Source organism: Rhyacophila brunnea, unplaced genomic scaffold, assembly GCF_057557595.1.
Source record: "Rhyacophila brunnea isolate RB1 unplaced genomic scaffold, BYU_Rbru_1.0 scaffold_1, whole genome shotgun sequence".
In the NCBI taxonomy this organism is placed as follows: Eukaryota; Metazoa; Arthropoda; class Insecta; order Trichoptera; family Rhyacophilidae; genus Rhyacophila; species Rhyacophila brunnea.
In genome coordinates this window covers 39676128-39698747 of record NW_028232751.1, presented here as the reverse complement: position 1 = coordinate 39698747, position 22620 = coordinate 39676128, and the positions used below count along the sequence as shown (strand labels likewise).

Here is a 22620-nt window from a genome sequence, read left to right as displayed (position 1 = left end):
TCCTCTTATAATTTTATTATTTTAATGGTGTACTATATTTTTCCTAGGCTTACATTTCTGTTTGCGATCTTCTCATATATTTCTCGGATCAACTTTACACTGTTCGCCATAAAGATGAAACAAAAATGCAGTCTCTCGTGTACGAACCTGACTCAGAAACGTGTGAATTACTGAATCTGTTTGTCCAGCACTTTGTTTTCGATCAACAGAACTACGGTAGGTCTTTCAATATCCAATAAATCACTTACTGCATTTATTTTAAGAGTACAGTTATCTTATGTAAGCGCTATTATTATTTGATGTTTCGGTCGAGATGGCTCTTATTCTGGAAGAATGCCTTCAGTATCGATCCTCAGCGAAAATCTGCCAAAAGATAATATGCATTATTCAGAATACTGCCCCATACATACAATGATGATGATGTGGAATAGTGTGACATAGTGACATAGTTGGTAGTTTACGAAAGCATTCGGCTCATGTTTTGTGTTGTTGTTTTTTGTTTTCCATGTCACACCAATTAAAAAACGTGACCGCTTACTCATTGCTCCGATTTGGGTAAGAACATTATTATGGTCTATCTCACATTGCCAAATTAAGGTTGCTTATTTTCCCTTAGTAATGACTAACGGCCATGTTAATTAGCGTCTGCAAAATTTAACACGATTCCAAAATAACTCCAGACGATGGTAGATATTTCCGTGAACCGATTAAACCATATACTGGCGCATACGGATACGTTGTTAATATAAACGGTACATTTCGGATTCGTACATTCTAAATAATGCATATGTTTTTTTGTGGAAAATTTTTCTTTTTTTTCGAAAAATAGTTTTATAAAATCATTCGGGACAGTTCGGGATTACACGAGATTGTCACGACACATCAGCAATCATTACTAAGGAAAAATTAGCCCGGTTGCATTAATTTTTCTTCAGTTTGTTTGTGTTTCGTTATGTTTTATATTAACATTTTTCCCCAGTGTCAAAACAACTACATACTCATGCCGCACTCAGAATATTTAATCTAACTTTTATTTTATTGTAATATTGGTTTGTTTCTTTTGTGGTAAAGCGCTTTTATTAAATATACAGTCGAACTCGGTTATTACAATCACGGATATAGTGAGATCTCGGATATAATGAGGAAACATTTGTTGACATTTTAGTTTATGATATTCTCCATACATTTATTCACTGTTGTAACGAGGATATTGGATTGGTGAATCGTTTAAAAAAATTTCTACAGGATGCCGCCGGGATCACATTACGTTTATGACACTATTTAAGTGTCTAAGTACCTACCTAATTGGTGTTTTCGCCGACAATATTGAAAAAGTATCCACGCATAATATGGTTGAAATAAGTAAAAAATCCAAGGCTTGTGAAGTCAGTAGGTACCTACCAGCGTTCATTACAATAAACAACTTCTTTTGTTGTTTATGAATGCCATGCTTGTTTCGGGGATTTTTACGATGGTTTTCAGATTTTTTATTTTCAACTTTTTGTGTTATGTGACCGCTCATTTAAAAATACCTATTCTCTGATATAACGAGTAACGCTTATAATGAGCAAATTCAGTCGGTCCCTTCTTCGTTGTAATAACCAATTTCGACTGTATTTTTTTAAACAAATGCTTGAAACAGTTTCAAAATGTACCTACTACAATTATTATTAATATACAATAATTATAACCTTTTATTATTTTAAAATAAATAACCGAGCAATTGCATTTATTTCGCTGCTTTCTTAACATACAGTATATTATTATTATTAACCCTAGAAATAACTTGCTTGTCGAATGGCCTTTAGTTGAAAATATATTCACATACATAAGTCTAATAACATTTTATTTTAACGTTAAGAAGGCCTTCATTATACTTTGATTATTATTTTAGATGGCCAAGATGAAAGAACAATAGAAGAGCTTCACAAGCGGAGGATCTTTTTAAATGGTTATTGTAGACTTATTGTTTACAATGTACTCCCTACGAAACGGGCAGCTGATATCTTTAAGCATTACGTGAAGGTAAGAGAAATATATGTAATTGATATTGTCCTTGTTATCAGATCTCCAGTATATAAATGCCAAAATTATGTACTTACAGCAAAACCTCCTTAGTACGAATTCCATGGGACCGAAAATCTTCACAGAAAAGTACTTAAAAACGATAATCGACTAAAATTAAATTAATTAAAATTACGAATAAAAAGCGAATGTGACATATTTGTGCCTTTTAAAATGTTATTTACGAATGCCTAATTATAATGAAAGTATTCTTTCGAAGCTTTATTATAAACTTGTTAGATATTTATAATCATCCACAAGTAATAAACAAATAAATGTCAAAAGTTAAAAATCCTCCTGTAAAATAGCATTTTGGTTAATTCGCCCTTTTTACAAAACACCGATGATATGTTGATAAGTCTAAAAACGTCAATTCTCAGTGCAGATATTTGTAAGGTTGGTATTATGTGGTAAATCAGAAATGTTTTTAAATTTTAGTTTGAGAATTTACAAGCATACTAAAATTTAAAATCATAATCTGATTTACCATAGAAAGCCAAACATGCAAATAGCTAGCTAGCTTATTAGGAAAACTGCAACTCGTATGATATTTCTGAATTTACAAATATAATGTATAACCACTCATAAATACCATGCTGGTGGGAAAACTGATGACATACAATTTACATAAGATAGTTGTTTTATTAGAAATTTAACAACTTAAAAACACTAAAATTAAGCCTCGTTATATGGTTGTCAAATATCCTTGGGTAGTTCCAACTGCGAATGCAAACTCCATTACTGATTCTAACAGCGAAGGACATAACGCATATTATCTGTTCGTGAAACACATATCCAATGTCTTCATTTTCATAACTACAATGATATTGTAATCCTATATGAATACATTTATTATCTCAAACTAATTATTAATTGTGTTTATTTCTAGTGCTACAATGACTATGGAGATATTATCAAAGCGACGCTACGTGAAGCACGTGAACAAAATAAGCTGAACTGTGCGCTGACCATGGTTCTAAGTATGCAGAGTCTATTCACTGACATGTTACCCCTTTGCGATGGCAGAGTCACACGGAACATGCAGGAATTCATTGATTTGAAGGTAAGTTAAGAACATGTCGCTCTATTAATGTGGTTGTAAATCCACTTTTTACTGACATTGAGTTAATATACGCGATAAGCTTGTCTGCAAGATACTGTTTTATTCAAATATGTGAACTGAGCAATACATTAATTATTATCAATTTGAAATATACCAATGCATAGTGTTCCAATAATATTTGTTAACCTGAAATGTTATTTGATTATGAATTTTATTTAAGATCTTTCGTGATCTCATAGTCATGCATGAGGCAATCATTTATACCAGCTTGAAAAGTGATCGGTGTATTATAAATAGTATGGACTCTAGGTATGTGTGGTAGTGAGTTTTTTTCAATCATCAGTGTTGTGTTGATGCTATAGATTAAGTTACATGTGTTCTGTGAATGCCAACAAAATCACATCGACAAATTTTACATATTGCAGTCGAGACGAGTTTGTATTTGTTTTGATTAATTCATTTCTCAAAACATACAACATCTGTGTACTACAAACATACCATATAAGCGTGAAGTTCAATTGTTTTGACAGAAAATATGACGTAGTTAGAGCGACGCTGAGCGAGAGAAAATGATGAAATATGCGTCTTGCAAGAATAGTCAGAAAATAATTAAATTTATCCTATGTAATTCGTACACAGTAGTAATCGCAATCTGCGCAATTTCAAGGTTAATTTGTTCCACAATAATGTGTTGTTATGGCTCAAATCTACAAAGAGGAAGATATAACTTATGGGAGATTTTGATCCAAAATGTTCTAATTTCTTTAAGGAATTGGCGAAGCGGTTCGCCTTGTCGTTTGGCTTGAACGCTCTGAAGAACAGAGAAGCAATAACGGCACTTCACCGAGCGGGGATAACGTTTGCTGTCCAGGAGTGGGGAGGCGCAAATGGCACAGAGGATGGCAGCATGACGCCTGGGATGGACCTCTCCTCTCCACCGCCCCACCTCATGTTCTTGGAGATCCTCACCGAGTTCACCAACAAACTCCTCAAGCAGGATAAACGAGTTGTGTAAGAATGAATTCAATTCAATCACCCCTCTTTTGTGTCATTATTGCCAATCAAAACTCACCGATGATCGGATTAACCCCTTATAATAAGTATGGCCGTATTAGTACCATGTTGTCATATTTTTAATGCTAGCCTTCTGAATTCAATTGAATTATTGTTTTTCAAATATAGGTGCTATGTACATATACATCAAGAAGTTTTGGACAATAATAAAAATTAAATTTACTTATATGTAATTAAATGCATGGCAATCATTAAACTAAGCAAAGAAAGGTTACACAATGTGATTGGTGGACGATCTTTTATTTTGGCCAATTGGCGATGGTTATTGTTTGTCATTTTGCATTTCGGCTTGAATGATACAGTCATTTGTTGCTGACATTTTTAGTTTTTATTTTTACGATTTTTTTTGTTTACACCCGTTCAAATAATGTCTAAACAAAGAAAAACATTGCCAAATCTAATATAAATGAACAGAAAATATTAAAAAATATATTTTAACAAAGTTGTCAGGACAGCGGTTTTGATGGTTAATGAGGATATGCTATACTCCGCGAAAATCACAACCAAAACCCTGATTACACTTATTTGTTTATTTTCCTGGGATTTCAATATTAAGTGGACTTCTTTTTGCAGATTAAAATTATTGGACCAAAGAATCGCAGCAGGAATGCCTTCATCGCGAGGCGAAGACTGGCAACCGCTATTTCTCTATAGAAATTCTCTCGTGCATGGGGAAGCCGAGACTCAACCTCAACCATCCAAACGAGTGTATACTAGGAAACGTAAGGACCACGGTGAGTGTTGATTGTTTGAACGTCAACAAGTTTTTCTAATTTTGTGCTTAGACCACCATCGTGTACAAGGACCAAAGTAGATTTGTTAACACAGTAACCTCTTTTTCCACATGATTAGCTGATCGTTAATGATCACTGTTTAATTTTTTTAGTATATTCATTGGATGTTGGATTGGTTCATAGAACTAACAAAACATTTAAATTTCAAAGAATGATAATGGAGTTCAGTCGACCATGTAAACGCCATTTTAATTTATAAAAATCATAGACATGTGTGAAAACTTTTTCTATATAGAAAGAACCACAAAAATATATGAAAGTGAGCTGAAAACAGGTTACTAATAATAATGAATAAATTTACTGTAATTCATTTCACAATGGAGATTCATTTCTCAAAATATGTAATATTAACCCTTTTACTCCCACGGGGCCGATATTTCGGCCCACCATACCTATGCGAAAACTCCATCTGGGCCGATCCATCGGCCGAAAGTTTGGAACCAAATTTACGATTTATTCCAAATTTTTTCCCGTCATATTTCGTTCATGTAGACGAAGCTTTATATTCACTGTGTGTTGGGTGGTGAGTAACATTTATTTTAGTGTCGGCATTGTTTATAATTATGCCATACCCTAATAACTCACAAGTCATAATTGCTCTGCTGTCGAACTTGAGACCAAAGAGGGTCATAAAAATAATAAAACATTATTTTTATGACACATTTTAAATTCTGATATTTCTTTTAGTTGTTTTATGATTCATATATCAGATTACAAAATGGGTTTTGTAATTTTTGAACTAACAATGGATGCCACTGTACTTTTGGTAAGATGGTGAAAAAATACATGAATATAAATATTATTATAAATGATTTAGTGCTTTGAGACTTATTTTTTGAAATTACTTCATTCCCTTATCAGTTAGTCCTCGATACTGTATCAAATTCTCTTGCGATTTCGTGAATTGAATAATATTCTTGAATACCTTGACACTATACGATTTTTTTTGATTACTTTATAAAAATTCTATTTCATAGAGAAATAATAATATGTTTATTTTTTTTTCTGTTACTACATAAGGATAGATTATATTATAAAATTTGATATATCAATTATAAATAAAAAAATGTTGTCACACTTGTTTTGTTGTTCAAACATAGTTTTATCCGTTCATTTCTAAATAAATATTGATACATTATTTTTTTCTTTTGTTTTATTGATGTAAACTATCAATATTATTACTTATTATTGCTTTATACACCATTGAGAACACACAAAAAAAGTTTCAAATTTTTAAAACATGTGTAGAATTAGTTATTTAAAAAAAACTAAATCGACGATTTGTTGTCAAAAAACGCTTGGGAGTTTTCGCATATGCTAGGCTAAATCAGCTGGGAGTAAAAGAGTTAAAATAGGCTGCCAACTCGGCAAAGTGTTTTCGTAATGTAAAAGAGTTATACAATTCCGATGACCCATCAATTTCTTCCACTGGATAGATTTACATAATACTGTATTAAGATATTAACTAATTATCTTTTTTATCTTCAGGTCAAGCAGACGATGATGATGTAGACGAGAATGCAGATTCTGATCAAGAGAATCAGGGGTGAGTCCTACAAATTTGTACCGCTTTCTTCCAAAATAATCATCATAAATCAATTTGTCAGTGTGAGAATTATTTATTTTTATGACACTATAAAGAATTATTGGATGATGACAGAAATGATATCGACTATGGAATCTATCGATTTAATGAAAAATATCCATTTATCACACTGTTATGTATTCAATTTTAAACTTTTATAAACTGTTTATAATATTGTACCAATATTTTTATATTATATTATTTTAAAATTTATTTAGGTCTGGTGTGGGAGATTTTTCCGTTGATGAATTTTTTATCTAATGAAGTATCTAACAATTTTTTTCATATTTCAACAGGTACTGAGGTGGACTTTCGTTTTAATTCATCGATCTTCAATAAAATTTAGTATTTTTTTTTTAAAGTAGAGTAGCTACATTTATTTGTGACATTTGTGAGTTCGTATAAGTGGTTGTGATGGGCGTGTGGAAATTCTTATCTACCTTTGAATAATTTCCCCACACCCTTCTCGTCCGCTGAAACGACCTCACAAAAACCACAATTCTACCAATACAAATGCATTTTCTACCCAAAAGTAGTATGTATGTACATTAATTTTTATTTGGAACATAGCCCCAAAAGATCTACATATGGTCATGATACAATTTTAAAATTTAAATTAAATAATACATAAGTACTTTAATGATAAATTGTTCACAGTATTGTTTTTAATTCAAGAATTCGTCGGGTGTTTGAATTTAGAACTAAGCTCATCACAGTATAAAAAGTATTAAATGATAATATGTCAATTTTAATGTTAGCATGTGGCCGCCCTCACTCAGCGGACAACTTATACGGGTGGATCTATAGTTGGCAACATTGTGCCCGATAGATCCAGATGGTCTTTCCCATTGATTGATTTAAATCCACATGTTGTTTTTTTTCAATCAACATGTGTAAGTGGTTTCAGGATAAGAATGATTTAATGTGAATAATAATATCCAATAGTGGAATTTTTTTCATAACGTATATTTAAAATCAGCCGAAAATATTTTGAGTGTATGCGTTGTTAAAAATTACTCATAACAAATCGTCACCGTTCAGGCAGTCACCAACCCTCAAAAACTGCCTTTTTATGAGTATGTCACCCGAAGCGTAAAATTATGTTCTTTAAAACTCATTCACCGCTGACGGCACAGCTGTTGTGCCCTCATTAGGGGGCCATTAGATTTAATTAGCTTGTTATTAAATGTGGTAATTAAATGCTCAGCGGCGAAGCGGAAAATGCAAAAGTCACCACGGTACATTAGTTAGTAAAATGTTGCTTAAATCCGAATTATTTGTTTTTCACTGAATGACTTTCGATAGAATCTTAACAAGCATAAGTCATTATTAGCAGATAGACATTATTGACACTATAAAAATAAATCCTTCGTTATAAATATAGAAGCAAAAGTTACTAAACTATGTATGGTGACTTACTGATTTGTCATTTGAAAATTTCTAATACTTGTCTGAAACAGGCAACAATAACTAAACAGGAATAGTTACTTTAACTTGTCATAATAAGATCGCTTTGGTCCAGATTATTAACGAGCAAAAGCCACCAAACCGCATATCAGCCATCTTGCCTCCTTCAAAACCTTCCAGATGTATTGATTAGCATCAAAAAGTAAAAGTAACCTAAATAACTTATTAAGAAGATATGAGAAAATTATGTAATGTAGATAATACCTTAAAAACATTAAAATCTGATTTTTCCTTCATCTCCAAACTTTCAAATTACGATATCTCGAAATGATGTTTTTTGGGTTGGTGACTTTTGCCTGAACGGTGACGAAATAGTATATCAAAGAATATGACCTATGTGTCTTTTGGGCAAGCGTATTCTTCTATCAATCTTGGTATGACACGACATAATAAATTATTAGGGAAAAATCCTCAACGAAATAGGCGAATTCATTTAATTTTTTGTTGGAATTCTGACTGATTTAGTTGAGAATTAATACAACTTCATGTCTCTTATATCAAGGTTCATAGGAATAGTAATTATTCAGTCTTTATTACATACATTAAAAAAATACATATTAATGTGTTAGTGGATAAATGTTGTACGTCCAGTTTTGTATGTTTTCGCAAATTGAAAGAGAAATGGATATATATTTGAAAAGACAATATCTTCTCGAATACCCATTTGGATGTATATTTTTACAGCATGAATGTCGTAAAATGGGTGTTTTGTGTTTAATAACTTTAATCTAGGTAAAAATTGCACTTACAACATCTGTACACTAACACAATATATTTATAAAAATGGTCTTAGCTAGAAATATAGTACTAAAAATGAAGCGATATTTTTAAGTTTTCTTAAAATTTTGTATGTATTTTAAATATTTTAAGAAATAAATCAAACAATTGAAGAATATTTTTTTTGTCCTATTTCACCAACATTTCCTTTGAACCATAGATATTTTTTTTACAGGATATGGATTAATTAACAAGGAAATGCCTAGTTAAAATGGTTGACTTGACCTTTGTAGTATAAAATTATATAGTACACTCAACTTTTGCTTAACGTTATATGGAATTTCGCTATAACGAATTGAAAAATTATTCTACAAACTCCCAATTTAGGATTGTTATGCAGTCTGCGAGAAAACTGCAAATTTTGATTTACAGAAAACTTGGAAATTGAAATTTCCATTTCACAAGAGTTAAGACATCAGTATTTTTGGAAATTGGAGTAGTCAAAATAAATTTGAATCGAAAGTGCTTTACACTAATTTTTCTTCTCTAATCAATCTAGAGATAAATGGTTGGTAATATGACTCAATAATTCTCGATCCTGATGCTGCTGACTCCAAGACTCGACCCATCTGCAGGACCCGTCGATTTCTTTTTTATTCCGAGTGTTGGTTTCTTTATGGACGGGCAATGTGGCAGATAAGTGCTTTACTATGGGATCCCTAAAGCACAGATTACACGACCAGTCTCGCCGATAGAAATGTCATTACGAATCTTTTCAATGAGTCGTGGGCAGAATAGAACAATTTCTACTTTAGCCTGACAACTCAATGATCTGGGTGACAGATTAGCTTGAAGCTATAACAATAACATATGTGTTGAAGTACATATGTTGCTCTGATATTTGTTTACATTTTATAATCTCATAATTTATAAGTCGCCTGACTATTCATTATTTTAATAGATACATAATATGTAGTAATAATACAAAACAAAAATAATATGCTGCTAAATAATATGAACGTCGACACAATCGAATTGGTATCTGAATCATTATGTGTAATTATTGTTGTTTAGGGTTGATTATTGCTCAGGATCGGCATACATCTACAAGTCTGCTTGTGTAATTAAATTACATCATAAATATTAACATGTTCCGTCATTAATTGCATCAATATTTAAACTTATACCGACAACTATAACTTGAGGCGCGGCGATATCGCTACAGACACATAGTGAGCATTGATGGTGTGCTGCGAGCTATTAGTTCTTCAAACTGCCGCATCTCATGTTATACCTGTCAGTATCTATAGACGTCGAGCCCAATATATTATAAAGATAAAATATGTATAATGGATTTCAACGGCTTTGTGATGTCTGCCGTTATATGGATTTTTGCTGCTTGGATCATGCGGGTGATACTCATCAGACTTCACGTATTATTTGGACCTTGCCCGGAAGTCTGCTTGGATAGCTGTGATCAGGATTAATTTTTGTCTAATAGGTTTTATCAAAATGTAGATTTCACTTTTCCACCATGCGCAACGATCCTTGGCTATGCGTATATTGAAAAATCTTAAATGAATTATTGAGGTACCGAGGATAAAATAAGTAGAAGTAACATAAGAGCACACATCACCATATACATATTTGTGGGTGAATAAGGTTTGAACTATGGGACTGCTTTGCATGGAACGTTATAATTATTTTATTTTTTATGTATTAAAAACATTTCTTGAACTCATTATTTTCACAAAAACATTTTATTATTTGATTTGGCTGTTTTCTTTGCTTATACCCCTTTAAACATTAAAGAATTATCAATATTTCTTCTTGGTATCGGAATAATATATTAATTATTTGAAGACAAGACTCGAGACCATTGACAGAATGTTGAAAGATTTTTGTAGAATTTATAATTACATGATATTTAACTTTGATGCTCTAATCCTTACCTCAATTAGTTCATGGAATAAGATGCTTAATATAAAATACAAAACGCTTGACACCCTTCAATTACAGTGGAACCTCTCATTACGAGCAATCCTCATAATGAGTGATGCGGAAGAGCTTATGGAATTGAATCATGTTTGTGGTTGTGGAGAAGAGTTTGTCAGTGGAGGAGGAGGTAGTAAAGCAACAATCTTTTGGCAAATGCTGAAAGCATGGGAAACTGTTGCGTCGTATATTGAGAAGCATCACCCTAATAATGCGGTGGCTATGTGTCACATTTTCACCAAATTTTGAAGCATTGGCAAAAACAAATGTCTAGACAGTTTTCTAGCACAAAAAAAAAATTAGTTATTGTCATGAATTAATAAATAATAATAAGTAATTTTCTTTGAATAAACGTTACAAATAAAAAATATTGAGAATTGTTTTCCACGTGGAATGCATTATCATATTTTACATTAATGTATGTGGGAAAAATTGTTTCGCTTAACGAGTGTTTCACATTATGAGTAAGATTCTGAAATGAATTATGCTCATTATGATTATTATGCTCACTGTATTATATTATTGAAGTTCAATTCCTTTGTCATTGTTAATATTTTTTTCCTTACAGATAACATCCCACTTTTCCTGTTAGATATCCAAATTTAATCTGGTTTCTATGTTAATAAAACTTATTATTTCAGCACTTTGAAGTCTCGCTTTTTTCCTTTCATTTTCTATAACCATGCTGAACTTTTCTTCTCATCTGTTATGATTTTGTTTCTTATCGGATGTTATTTGTTATCGTTGACAGTTACCGAAAAAGGAGGTTGACAAACAAGGGGTCGCAGTTAATGAGTAAACGTAAGACGGAAATGCCCACAATAAAAACGGTGGTTGATTCCGAAAACGTTTATAAGGATTCAGAAGAGTTTCAAAGTCCTTGCATAGAGAGTGTATCCTCAAGGCAACCTACTCCTGTTGAGCCGAAGCGAGTTTCCATTGAAGAGTTGGCGAATAGGATTTCTTCTGTATCAATGAATACGTGAGTATTACAAACATGGCATTTTCTCCCCAGTCCGAAATTTTATGTATTCATCGAATCAGAGGGAAAGTAATAGGTAATATCACCATGTTGTGTATTGGCCAGTTATTTTGACTATGTTACAGGATGAACAATTCACTTTTGTGAAACGGTCTTTAAATGTGATGTCAAAAGATCAATCGGTCGAAAATGATATCTCAGACATTCACATAATAATAGACCAAGAGCTGTTTCACCAGAAACACCAGTGTCTCTGGATACTGCATATACATATAACCCGAGACACTAGTGGCTCCGTCCGAACGCGCCCATTCATTTATGTGTATATGCAGTGGCTAGTGAAGTGTGAAACGACTCCAATACTTAATTTTACGGAAATACATTCCTGGAAATTTTGCCATAAAACAAAATGCCTTATTACGAATCATTTAATTCCACACAAACCATATGAGTCGCTAAACCCATTCTGGAGGTTATTTTGAGTTTCGAGTAAATCACGAAAAACTGTTTTGTGCATTTACGATGATATTGAGTGGTGACATTTGTATAGCGATTTGAATCATGACGTCTGATTGGTTGGCTATGTAGAGCAGATTTAGTAACCTGTTATTTATCTTATAGCGGATTCGGTGACTCGAGACAATATTCATTTAGATTTTTTGATGAAACAGCAGAATTTAAAACTCACCTTGATAGGCTGGTAGACCTATCGATATAGCACATATCGCACTGTGAGTGTAAAACCAAGGCATCTGCAAAAGACATATTTTGGATATAATAGGGTTTGAAGTCTTCGTTTTGTTAGGAGAAATAGAGTTTCTTAAAAAAACCATAATATTTGGTTTATATCTACAATGTATTGCATGTTTTTCAGTTACTTCACTTTTACATTATCAAGTTCACGACTTTTGTAGTTGTTTTACATTTAATCTCGAAATTGAAAAATTTGCAGATGCCTTGGTTCTACACTCATGGTGCGATATGTACATTCAAAACTAATTTGATTGAAAAATTGCCCAGAGCAGTTTTGACGACTAAGCGACTCATGATCGGCTCCAGTTTTAGATTTTTTGCAGTTGAAATTTAGTTATTTCAAATTCCAATAAAAAATAAATTCATTCATCGATTTCACTCATTCATTTCATTCATTCATTGTTTGAGATAATAAAGTGTCTTTGGCTAATTCTTTGAGGTTACGTGTCAAGTTGTTCTTGTCGTTTATCAAATTTTATGATGCACGTGTTCATGACTTGTAAATTTGTCACGATAGTTTAATTTATGCGCTATTCCCATTAAATCCATGCATGTGTACCAGTGGCGGAGGGTGGAGGTAGGCTGTTAAGATTCACCATAAATGGTGCATACTAAACTTTGTCAGTCATACATATTTTTTTTCATTGAAATAAGGCTACAATTTACAGATGATGTTGGTTACTTTTTAAAATTCAACTGAACCCCCTGCGAAAAGCAAGCCATAATAGATAATAGTCAAAAAATACTCGTATATCTAAATATCTAAAATTACGCAATTAAATCATACATAACTTTGAATATTTTATAGATACAATAATATTTTTTATCTGTTATAGTTTGGTTAGGCAGGGGTTAATGCAGCGATTTCCAAACTGGGAGGCGCGGAGTGTTGCAAAGGGTGGCGCGATAAGTTTAACACAATTGATGTAGCCACAGGTTTCCAGTTTGCAAAATTTATATAACGGTTGCTAGTTATAAACTACATAAAAAAGAGTCATAGAAAAAGTTGTTTGCAAACCTGTCTGTAAATATTCAGACCAAGGCCTGAACAAAAACGATGCATGAGTGCGAGTGAGAAAGTATTCGGCACCCTTACAATCTCTGCGACACGCGCTAGAGTAAGATAAACGGTCTACACATGTGTGGGCTAGTTTCCAAAAGTATCGCCATAAAATCGGGGCGAAACGCTTCACATAGCGTTGATAACTTGCGAGCTCGTGTTGCTAAAATTGATATTTTTTGTGTTAAACATAAAGTCAGTGGTAAATATTTTTAGATAATTAAGTAGAAAAGATGGTTCTGTGTGTTGTCTTAAAATGTGGTAGCCGTACTGATAAGCAAGAAGATGGTATTACGTTTCATAGGTAAGTTGATACATATTCGTGATAATTTATTTGTATTTTATTAGATATTTTAATATCAGTGACCTAGTGTTTCTTTAAAATAACTTAAATTATGGATATCTTTATCTAATGGTTGCAGTTTGACCGCTTAAAAATTCTATATAACATAAAAAAATAGAAAATTATATTTTAATTCTGAGCGTCTAGTGCGAGCACTTCGGGCGAGCACTAGCGAAATGGTCTATGGTCTCGAACATTTGTAGACGAATGCGTTCGCTCGCCCATAAACCAAACGCAAGGCACGCGGCTTCATTTAGCAATGCAACGGGTGGCGTCTAGATGTATCTATAGTCAGTTCAGTATAGTTCAGACTAATTTTATAATACCTCACTTCCATACTATTGTGAAGCGCGCTGGCTATCTCATGAAAAAATGACATAAAAGGGTCCAATCATAATGTTGAAATTTGAGGCAATTTGTTTAGGAATGATAATTTTGTTGTTAAACTTGTCTATTTGGTTGAAATTTTAAAAAATTGAGTGAATAAATCAATGCAAGGACCACTAATGCATTCACTGATTTAAAAAGACAAAGTGAAAGCATTCATAAAAAGTTGGAGCTTTGGAAATCAAAATTACAAAAAAAATAAGTTCGCCATGTTTCCACTTTTAAATGATTTCTGCGCCAGATATATTTAAGCAAACAAAAATCTATTTGCTGAGTTCTTGGTTAGTTTCCTTTTCACATTATTTTATTAATAGTAAAAAAAGTCGCCTGCGGAGCTGCTTTATTTCAGGGCTGTGATGTGATACCTATATGATATTAAAATACTTAAATGATAACTCCCGTGTATAATTTAGGAAACATTACATTAGAGCACCATACTGCTCTTAACCTCAGCGATAGGTAGGTGGGCCCGCCAAAGATCCTGGCCTGGGGGCCCGCTTCAGGATGTGGGGCCTGTGATAGATAGAATCCATCTGTCAATAAACGGTGATGAATTTGGATTGACTGGCCGCGCGGCATAAGCGTTGGACTACAAAGCCGTGGGTCCCAGGTTCGAATCCTGGGTCTGGCAAGTACAAAAATTGTTTTTCAATTTGTGTGTGTCAGGGTATGGACCTAATAGGTTGAGCAAGTGGCTGACATCCATTTCTCGTAAAAAACAAAATCTGTCAATACAAATCTCCACTCTGTGGAGGCCCATATGATCAGGATCGGACATGGTCGAAAAAAAAAAAAAAAAAAACTATTGAAATTGATTGTGCTAATAAACAAGCACATTCATTGCAGGAAAAACAAATTAATTTATAAATGAATATAATATAAGTAGTAAAACCTTGTTTATTAAAATTTATATAATATTTTTTTTTCATTTTTGTATTAGTACATTGTTGACTATTTAAAAAGGTGTCTGTATTATTTAATGTAATAAAGGGGGGGAGGCGCCAAGATTAGATTTTTTTTAAAGGGAGGCGTAGTAACATGAAGTTTGGAAACCATGAACCCCTGAACCCATGAACACGGGAACCATTGGGTTAATGAATTTAAAAAAATTAACCGGCAATATGTGTAATATGTATACTTAATCCAACGAAAACAAATAAGTATGAATGAAAGAGTGTGCATAGTTTTGTCGTATCGCCCAAAATATACCAAAACTATTATGGTTTTGTTTAGGTAGCGTTTAATTGATTTTTAAAAATTAACCAATATCTGTAAAATTGTGGTCTTAGTTCAACAAAAACAAATAAGTATGACTAACAAAGTTTAATGTGCACTTTTTATGGCGGATCTTAACAGCCTACCTCCACCCTTCGCCACTGATGTGTACAGGCGCTATTACTTTCCAAATTGCTTTGCATTTCTAATAGCTCACTGTAGTAGTTAAAAATCCCAGATTTTCTTAATAAAGTCTGCATTAGAAATACTCGTAATATTTAATAGAATGGTGTCAGATTCTTCTGGCAGTGTAGGTGACTCTTTAGGTGTTGGTCTCGTTACTTTCAATGTTACATATTAATTTATTGGTTTTGTTGAAGAAAACTTTCTCTATAAGACACCGTAAAATTATGAATGTAAAGGTAAAAAAAGGTTTATTGTCACTATTATTTGTCAGTGTATTGTGAGTTATTAATATAAATAAATATAAAGGATAACAAGGCTTCAAAATTATATAAATAGATTATCTACAACGTTTAAGGAATGTCCAGGATCATGGTTTGAAAATGGAATAAAAGTTCCATTTTGACCTACGCTGAGCATGTCCCCCCTTAACCAAAAAAAATGATTCAAAACCGTTATATTAATGTGTGTTAGAATTAATGGTTTTTGTGGCCACGGGTATTTTCTGTCATTAAATTAAAATAGAAACAGGTAGATGTTTTATTAAGCTTTATATTTATACAAATTAACATCCTACAGGAGTGGTCATCTCACAGGAGATGATCCCGCTGAAAATGAGAAGCCACGAGAAAGTTCACATCACTCGGAAAGGAGTGAGCCTGCAGAACTTGACGATTCGGCCATTGCTCATTTCCCTGAAAGTAAGAAGTCCAGAGAAAGCTCACATCACTCGGAAAGCAGTGATACAGGCAGTCTAAATTTTTCATTCAGAAATGTTCATATGGATACAGATGAAGACATGGAGTAAAATTAGTCACTGATGTAATTGGAAATTTTTGTTATTTTTAGTTTTTGAGGTTGTGTTATAAAGAATATAATATATGTTTTTAAATTGTCACAAAAAAAAAGTTTCACTTCTGTCATGTGTGCTCATTGCACCCACTAATGTCTCAATAAACGTGATTTGTCAAAATAACTTCTTCTTTCTTTCACCCTGTCACGTCCCAACGTTGGGGCATAGGGCAAGCACAAGTTGGCGCCACTTCCCTCGGTCCATCGCCAACTCCTGTGCCTCCCGCCATGTCAGACCTGCAGCACGTAGGTCGCTTTTGTAGCATCGCTGCAGGGTGAGGGAGGGCCGGCCACGGCGACGGAACCCTTGAGGCTGTGTCACAAGGGTACGAAGTGCCGCACTCTTTGGCGGCATCCGGAATACATGTCCCAGCCACGTGAATCGTCTCTTCGTGATAACTTCAATCACCGAAGGCTGTTGTGTCTGCTCACGAAAATAACTACCATGAATAATAATATTTTTCTACAAATAAATATATAAGCATGTGGGGTTATATGATATCATATTAAATCTCTTCACTACCATGGAATTTAGTGTTTTTAAACTTTCGTTAAAATAAAACCATTTTTAAAATATAGAATTTGTAAGAAAACATTCATGTTTTAGTAATAAGTCAAAAGCAGTTAACTATTACATGTCAAATATTTATCATCTACTATCGTGGAATACCCAATATTCACCCTGATTGGCTTTATTTAAATAAAAATGTCACCATTCTTTTAATTATTGTTGAAATGCAGTGTCACTGAAGTTCTACTAGAGACATCTATCGACAGAATACGAAGCGTACAATTTAATATAGTTTTCGTGTTATTTTGATGGTCTCCAGTATTGTCATTCCGCCTTAAATGGCAGCGGCAACTCCAAGTTTGTCAGTATTGCAGTAATAATATTTTGTATACCTTGTCATAGAACTTATTATGACCTAAGGTCCTGAGGATTGAACGGATACAAGTGTACTGGTGACCAAGTAGAGTTAAATATGCGATTGTAAATTATAAGTTGCTGTCACCGACAGGTTTTTCCGCCCCTGTGGGGGGCGCTCCCATAAGGAGTAGTGCCACCCAGCCGCTCGGTCTGACCCTGGTAGTCAATGCGCCACCGATGAAATGATGATGACCCTTGGCAAAGCTGAACAAAATATTTCATATGTCAAGTCCCGCAGTTTGCTCTGACAGGCCCCACGGCTTCTCAGAGTGAACTGTGGATGGTTAAGTCGGTCACCACAGACCATGTAAATAATAGGTAATAGGTAATATAGTATAAGATTGAATTTTTTGATTGTCGAATATAATATGGTAAAGGGTAATTAAATTAAATATGATTTGTTTGTAATGATAATGTATAGTGTAAATCGTAATATAATATTCATATGTAAGGCAAAGGATTAAATAGTAATAAAGGGGGACTTATGGATGGGCGTTGATGGTATGTAATATAAGATAGTTAAGATGTACGTAATGATAAGGGTATATAGATCGATGTCGCTACACGTCGCACGTACACGGCACAGTAATTGTTAACATATGCTCATAGGCCTGTTGCGAAGGCTCCCATTTGCACGTATGTGCAATCACAAAGCATAGCAACACTTGGGCAATCATCGATCCGATTATAATCACGATCCCGCGTAATTAATTTGCATATCAATTCTGATCATTAATATCCGCGGTCATTCCGCGCGCGGCGTTTCCGAATCGGTATTCTGGCAGCTTTCCTGCTCTCACATACGACGGCGTCTCTGTCGTATGTGTAGAAACCGATTTCGCGATACAAATTTGCTCGCTTTGCAGTGACAGAGCCCCTCTCGCTCGCGTGTATGACGGCATCACGCTCACGCGCGACGGGAGAATCGGATCAATGATTTTGGTCGATCAAGGAGACCACGTACTGGAATAAAGTACGGGAAATCTTTGATCGGCTAGGTATGAGTATGTACTAAGCAATTATTACTGCCTATATGTTTGGTTGACGGAATGACATCCGTCAACTAGTCGTAAGTATGTGCCTGTGGCGACACCGAGCTATATTAGTTGTTAATGTGAGAAAGATTGCGCGACCAGTACATTTATATATTAGAATCAAGTAACTTCCCCGCGTGATATTGTTTTATATTAAGCTTTTATTTTGTAGTTAAATTACCAATCTACCGAGTTCATATTCTTAGACCAACGTCAAGTAGGTATTCAGGCCGTCGGGGTGCCTCAAAGTTGAGCCCCCCAACGGTAGTTGGCCGAAGGATTGGTATGCGCTGTCGAAGGCCTGGTGCCGCAAATATGCCAAGTTAACCACTGGCATATGACGCCTTATCATCCAGGCTAACTTTGTAGTACTCTTGTTTCTGGGTGAGAGGTACCTTCGCGCCGCTAGGGCCCGTAAAGCCGGCCGCCGCGGGAACGCCCCTCCCTCAGCCATGAAGAGCGCCACCACGCGGGGGGTGTGCTGTATCGATAGGTAATTCAACCACGAATCCGTCGATGCCTCGCACGCCTTCGTAGGTGCGTTTTTCGTGGGGCTGGCCCAGAAACACTGCAGTACTGCTACACCAATTACACACTCTCGGTACTCCTAGGTACTCGAAGGACGTATGTGACGAGTGAGCGACGCCGCCCACCGGCGAGCGTCGACTCGCGCCCATAATTTTACTTAGTCGGCCCTTACGTAGATGTCGCGGGTAATTAGTCATCGTACAATTTCCGCCACTCTCGTAAGGAAACCGTTAATTAATTTTGTCACCCGAAAAACGTTGAGCTAAGGGATGAAATCGGCCAGATTTGCATATAAACCCAATATTTTTAATTTCTATATCAGTCTTCGCTCTCGTTTACGACCCTGAACCTGCGAAGGTCAGCGGCGTAATTTTATCCGGATTTTTATACATACAAGTCGCTGAGACTTGTGTGGAAGTGTTCGCCAGGGTAGAAATACCTATTGGTCGGTACTCGTACGTCGGTACCTACGCGAAGTGTCAGTCAGCGACTTAGTCGTTTTGCGCATAATTTTCATTTCTCATTACCGGACCCGGTCCCCAACCTTTTCCAGACAGTGACCCGCGCTCGCGCAATCTCGCTCGCACTTTATAATAAATAATTCTTAAATAAATAAATAATTAATTTCTATAATTAGTGCTACATAATAATTTAGTTTCTCTGATAATAATTTGTGGTTCTGAACTTTCGTAATTTGAACTTTTGTTTATTTTTATGTGATTGTGGGACTTAATAAATTGTTTTAATATCGTGAAATTTCTTTTACTGGACTATAATAAGTGCCTACCTGTTCTTCCTACATCTGAATGTACCTCCACTCCAGGCCCAGAGCTAGCCGAGGATTCGGAGGCCTACATTGCCCACGGTGGCCGCGCGGCTTAAGCGTTGGACTATAACGCCGTGGTATAATACACTATTGTACAATGTAACCACAGTAATGGTCATAATTCATAATATGAGGCGTCTAATTCCAAAAAGCGATAAGTCCACATTTGGTCAAAATCGAGAAAAAAATACGGACATATTCTTTGTGTAATTTTACACATTATGTATTGATCTATAAATTCCAAAACGCGACAAAACCCTACGAAAAAAAATATTTTGCGCCACGTCCGTGTTTCATATTATTTAAAGCTTGGTTGATTTCGCGCGTGTTTAAGTCAACCAATAAAGGATCGTTCAGTATTACAAATGGCGTCTCCCATGCTGTAGCATCCGGTAAATTCATGACAGCGCCACGGAAATATGTGCCTTATGCGGACAAAATTAAAAAGTGAGGTACAAGTAGCGCTATTATACTTATTATTATACTATTACTAGCTGACCCGGCACACGTTGTTCTGCCATATAAATTATTTCTAGTGAATATTTTGGTTGTTAAATAAAAAATAACGAATGTATCGTAAGTGTGTGGGGATGGGATCTATAACAGAAAGAGGAATAGAGCGCTGTAGACGATGACCGCCGATGAAAACAAAAAAACATCAACCATTCATTTTCTCAATTCAAAATGAGTAATGATGTTCATAATGAATGAATTACCTGTGACAGGATCTCGTTGTTTAATGTTTATGCAATATCCGTCTTGTCCCTTCCAGAAAATTAGCGGATATTGGAGAGCTTCCTATGAACGGTGTGTGTCAGCGATGAACTACAGATTATTGTTTCTTCTTCGAATCACGATTTCTCGCATCGATGTGCGGTCGCCAACCATGATTCCAGCAATGTCGTCAACAACAGTCGCATTGAATCGACGTACGTGCTCTCCAGCTGGTGTTTTATCAGGATTGATGACAATAGCGTGATTGTCTCTTTACAATTCGTGCATGTGTGCTTTGAAGAATTTCAATAATTCATTGTGCTCATTCAACAGGGCGTCCAGTTCGCCGACGATGCGCCTGGCATTAGGCGAGTTGAGGCTATTGTAGCCGCAACGTGCATCCACATGATTTATGTCCTCACCGCCACCGCGCCCATGAAGTAGATTTGTAAAAATGTATGTGGTTCGTTTGGCATTGGCAGCAATGAGCCTACTTTGTGGTATACTTGGCCTTTTATTTTGAACGTAGAATGGAATTGTTGACCATTTGCCGCAGTATTGTTCTCCGCAGTATCTGTTGCTCCGGACGAAGTCATTTGGAAGCATGAATTGAATGTGCGAATAGACTTCAGGAACAGGTTTGAATCTGGAACCGTGCCGATGAGCAAGCCGTTCAATAGTTCTGGTGGTATCTCAATTTCTGGTAGTTGCACTTTTCCTGATGCGCAACACATCCCGGCTGACTCATGTTTGAATTTGACCGCATGACAATGGGGACATTCTTTGTCCATAGCACCAATCAGCACTTTTGGATGAGCGGAATATTCAATATCTGGCTCGTACTCGAATGCGAGACGAAGGAACGAAGCGGATGTAAATGTTCGATGTGCTTGTTGGCGTTGTCGGTCATTTTCTCTGCGTGTGTTAACTACGAACCGGCGCGCTTGGCTCCGTTCCAATTGTCGTTGTTGATTTCGTTCAGCTCGTGCCTCTTGTGATTGAGATGCACGCAATTGCGACATGCTTACACGCACATTTTTCTTATCTTGTTGGATTTGTTCGTCTGTTATTTCTGCTCTACTATTTCGCATGTTTGTTGCTTTATTCGTTCGACGGCCCAAATGGCCTCCCTTGCGTCTTGCTGGCATTGTTCACTGTAATACACGCACATAAAAATAGATAAATTAAAATAAATCGTACAAAATTTTGCACGCACTGCGTTGTGATATGCCGGATGAAATGTCGAAATGACGCGACGCTTCTCTTGAATTCGTCTCGGACGTAGCGCCATCTGTCATTCAACAACATAAATTATTTTGTTCTGTTTTAAATACTAACGACGGTTAAATTTGTTCATACAAAAATAATAAAATCGCGATTAAAAAATGGGTGGGTGGGGGTAGGAGGGTAAAAATTTGGGGTTATAGGTATTTTTTATGCCAAATAATAAAAAAAATTGTCAAAAAAATAAAAGAAAATTTTTCTGGATAGAGATACCCTAATCACCTAGCGTTATGAAATATACTTGTTGACCTATTCTCATACCTAACAAATATACATAAAAAAATTCATAAAAATCGGTCGAGCCATTTCGGAGGAGTTCGACCACAAACATCGTGACACGAGATTTTTATATATATAGAGATTGACTATATTTATTACATTTAAGAGTTTATCGGCTGAAACAAATTGCCATTTGGTTCTAATTTCGACATAGAATACAACGGAAAAAATAAAAAAATAATCTTACGTTAAAACAAATAATTGAAGCTGGAAACATAAAAACGTTGTTTCCCGCAAATATCGAATTGTGGACATGTCGCTTTTTGTAATTAGACACTCATATATTATATATTGAATTTTTTTTCGTACTCATTAAATAATCAATGTGGTAACGGACTTTCTTTTTCCTATATATGTATAGCAAAATAAAATATATTGCATGTTTTAAGTGTCAATTCATGTTTTCTGATCCTCACTGATACATATTGTATAATTATATTATTCTATGTTGTTTCATTGTTTATTTAATTTCTCATGGTAAAAACACGTTTCA

General features: G+C 34.9%; 1 protein-coding gene and 1 long non-coding RNA gene across 7 annotated transcripts in view; one reads left to right on the top strand and one right to left on the bottom strand.

Moving 5' to 3' along the window:
• LOC147079764 (cohesin subunit SA-1-like) overlaps nucleotides 1-16652 on the top strand; it is a 46745-nt gene extending 30093 nt beyond the window's left edge. For 2 of the 6 annotated variants that reach the window (XM_085944013.1, XM_085944019.1), the window contains exons 17-24: nucleotides 48-216; nucleotides 1904-2025; nucleotides 2954-3127; nucleotides 3897-4138; nucleotides 4775-4935; nucleotides 6484-6541; nucleotides 11511-11741; nucleotides 16262-16652. In XM_085944013.1, the coding sequence (XP_085800139.1) occupies nucleotides 48-216; nucleotides 1904-2025; nucleotides 2954-3127; nucleotides 3897-4138; nucleotides 4775-4935; nucleotides 6484-6541; nucleotides 11511-11741; nucleotides 16262-16490 (1386 nt within the window). In that variant the 3' untranslated portion in view covers nucleotides 16491-16652. Of the gene's footprint in view, nucleotides 1-47; nucleotides 217-1894; nucleotides 2026-2953; nucleotides 3128-3896; nucleotides 4139-4774; nucleotides 4936-6483; nucleotides 6542-6876; nucleotides 8943-11510; nucleotides 11742-16261 lie in introns of those variants that run through there. The other 4 variants (XM_085944001.1, XM_085944008.1, XM_085944037.1 and 1 more) reach the window with 3 other exon arrangements.
• On the bottom strand, nucleotides 16219-22582 carry LOC147079763 (uncharacterized). The gene is made up of 2 exons (XR_015070312.1): nucleotides 19812-22582; nucleotides 16219-16958 (listed from the first exon to the last, which is right to left on the bottom strand). It is a non-coding gene; the product is annotated as an uncharacterized LOC147079763 (long non-coding RNA).
• Nucleotides 22583-22620: the final 38 nt, after the last annotated feature.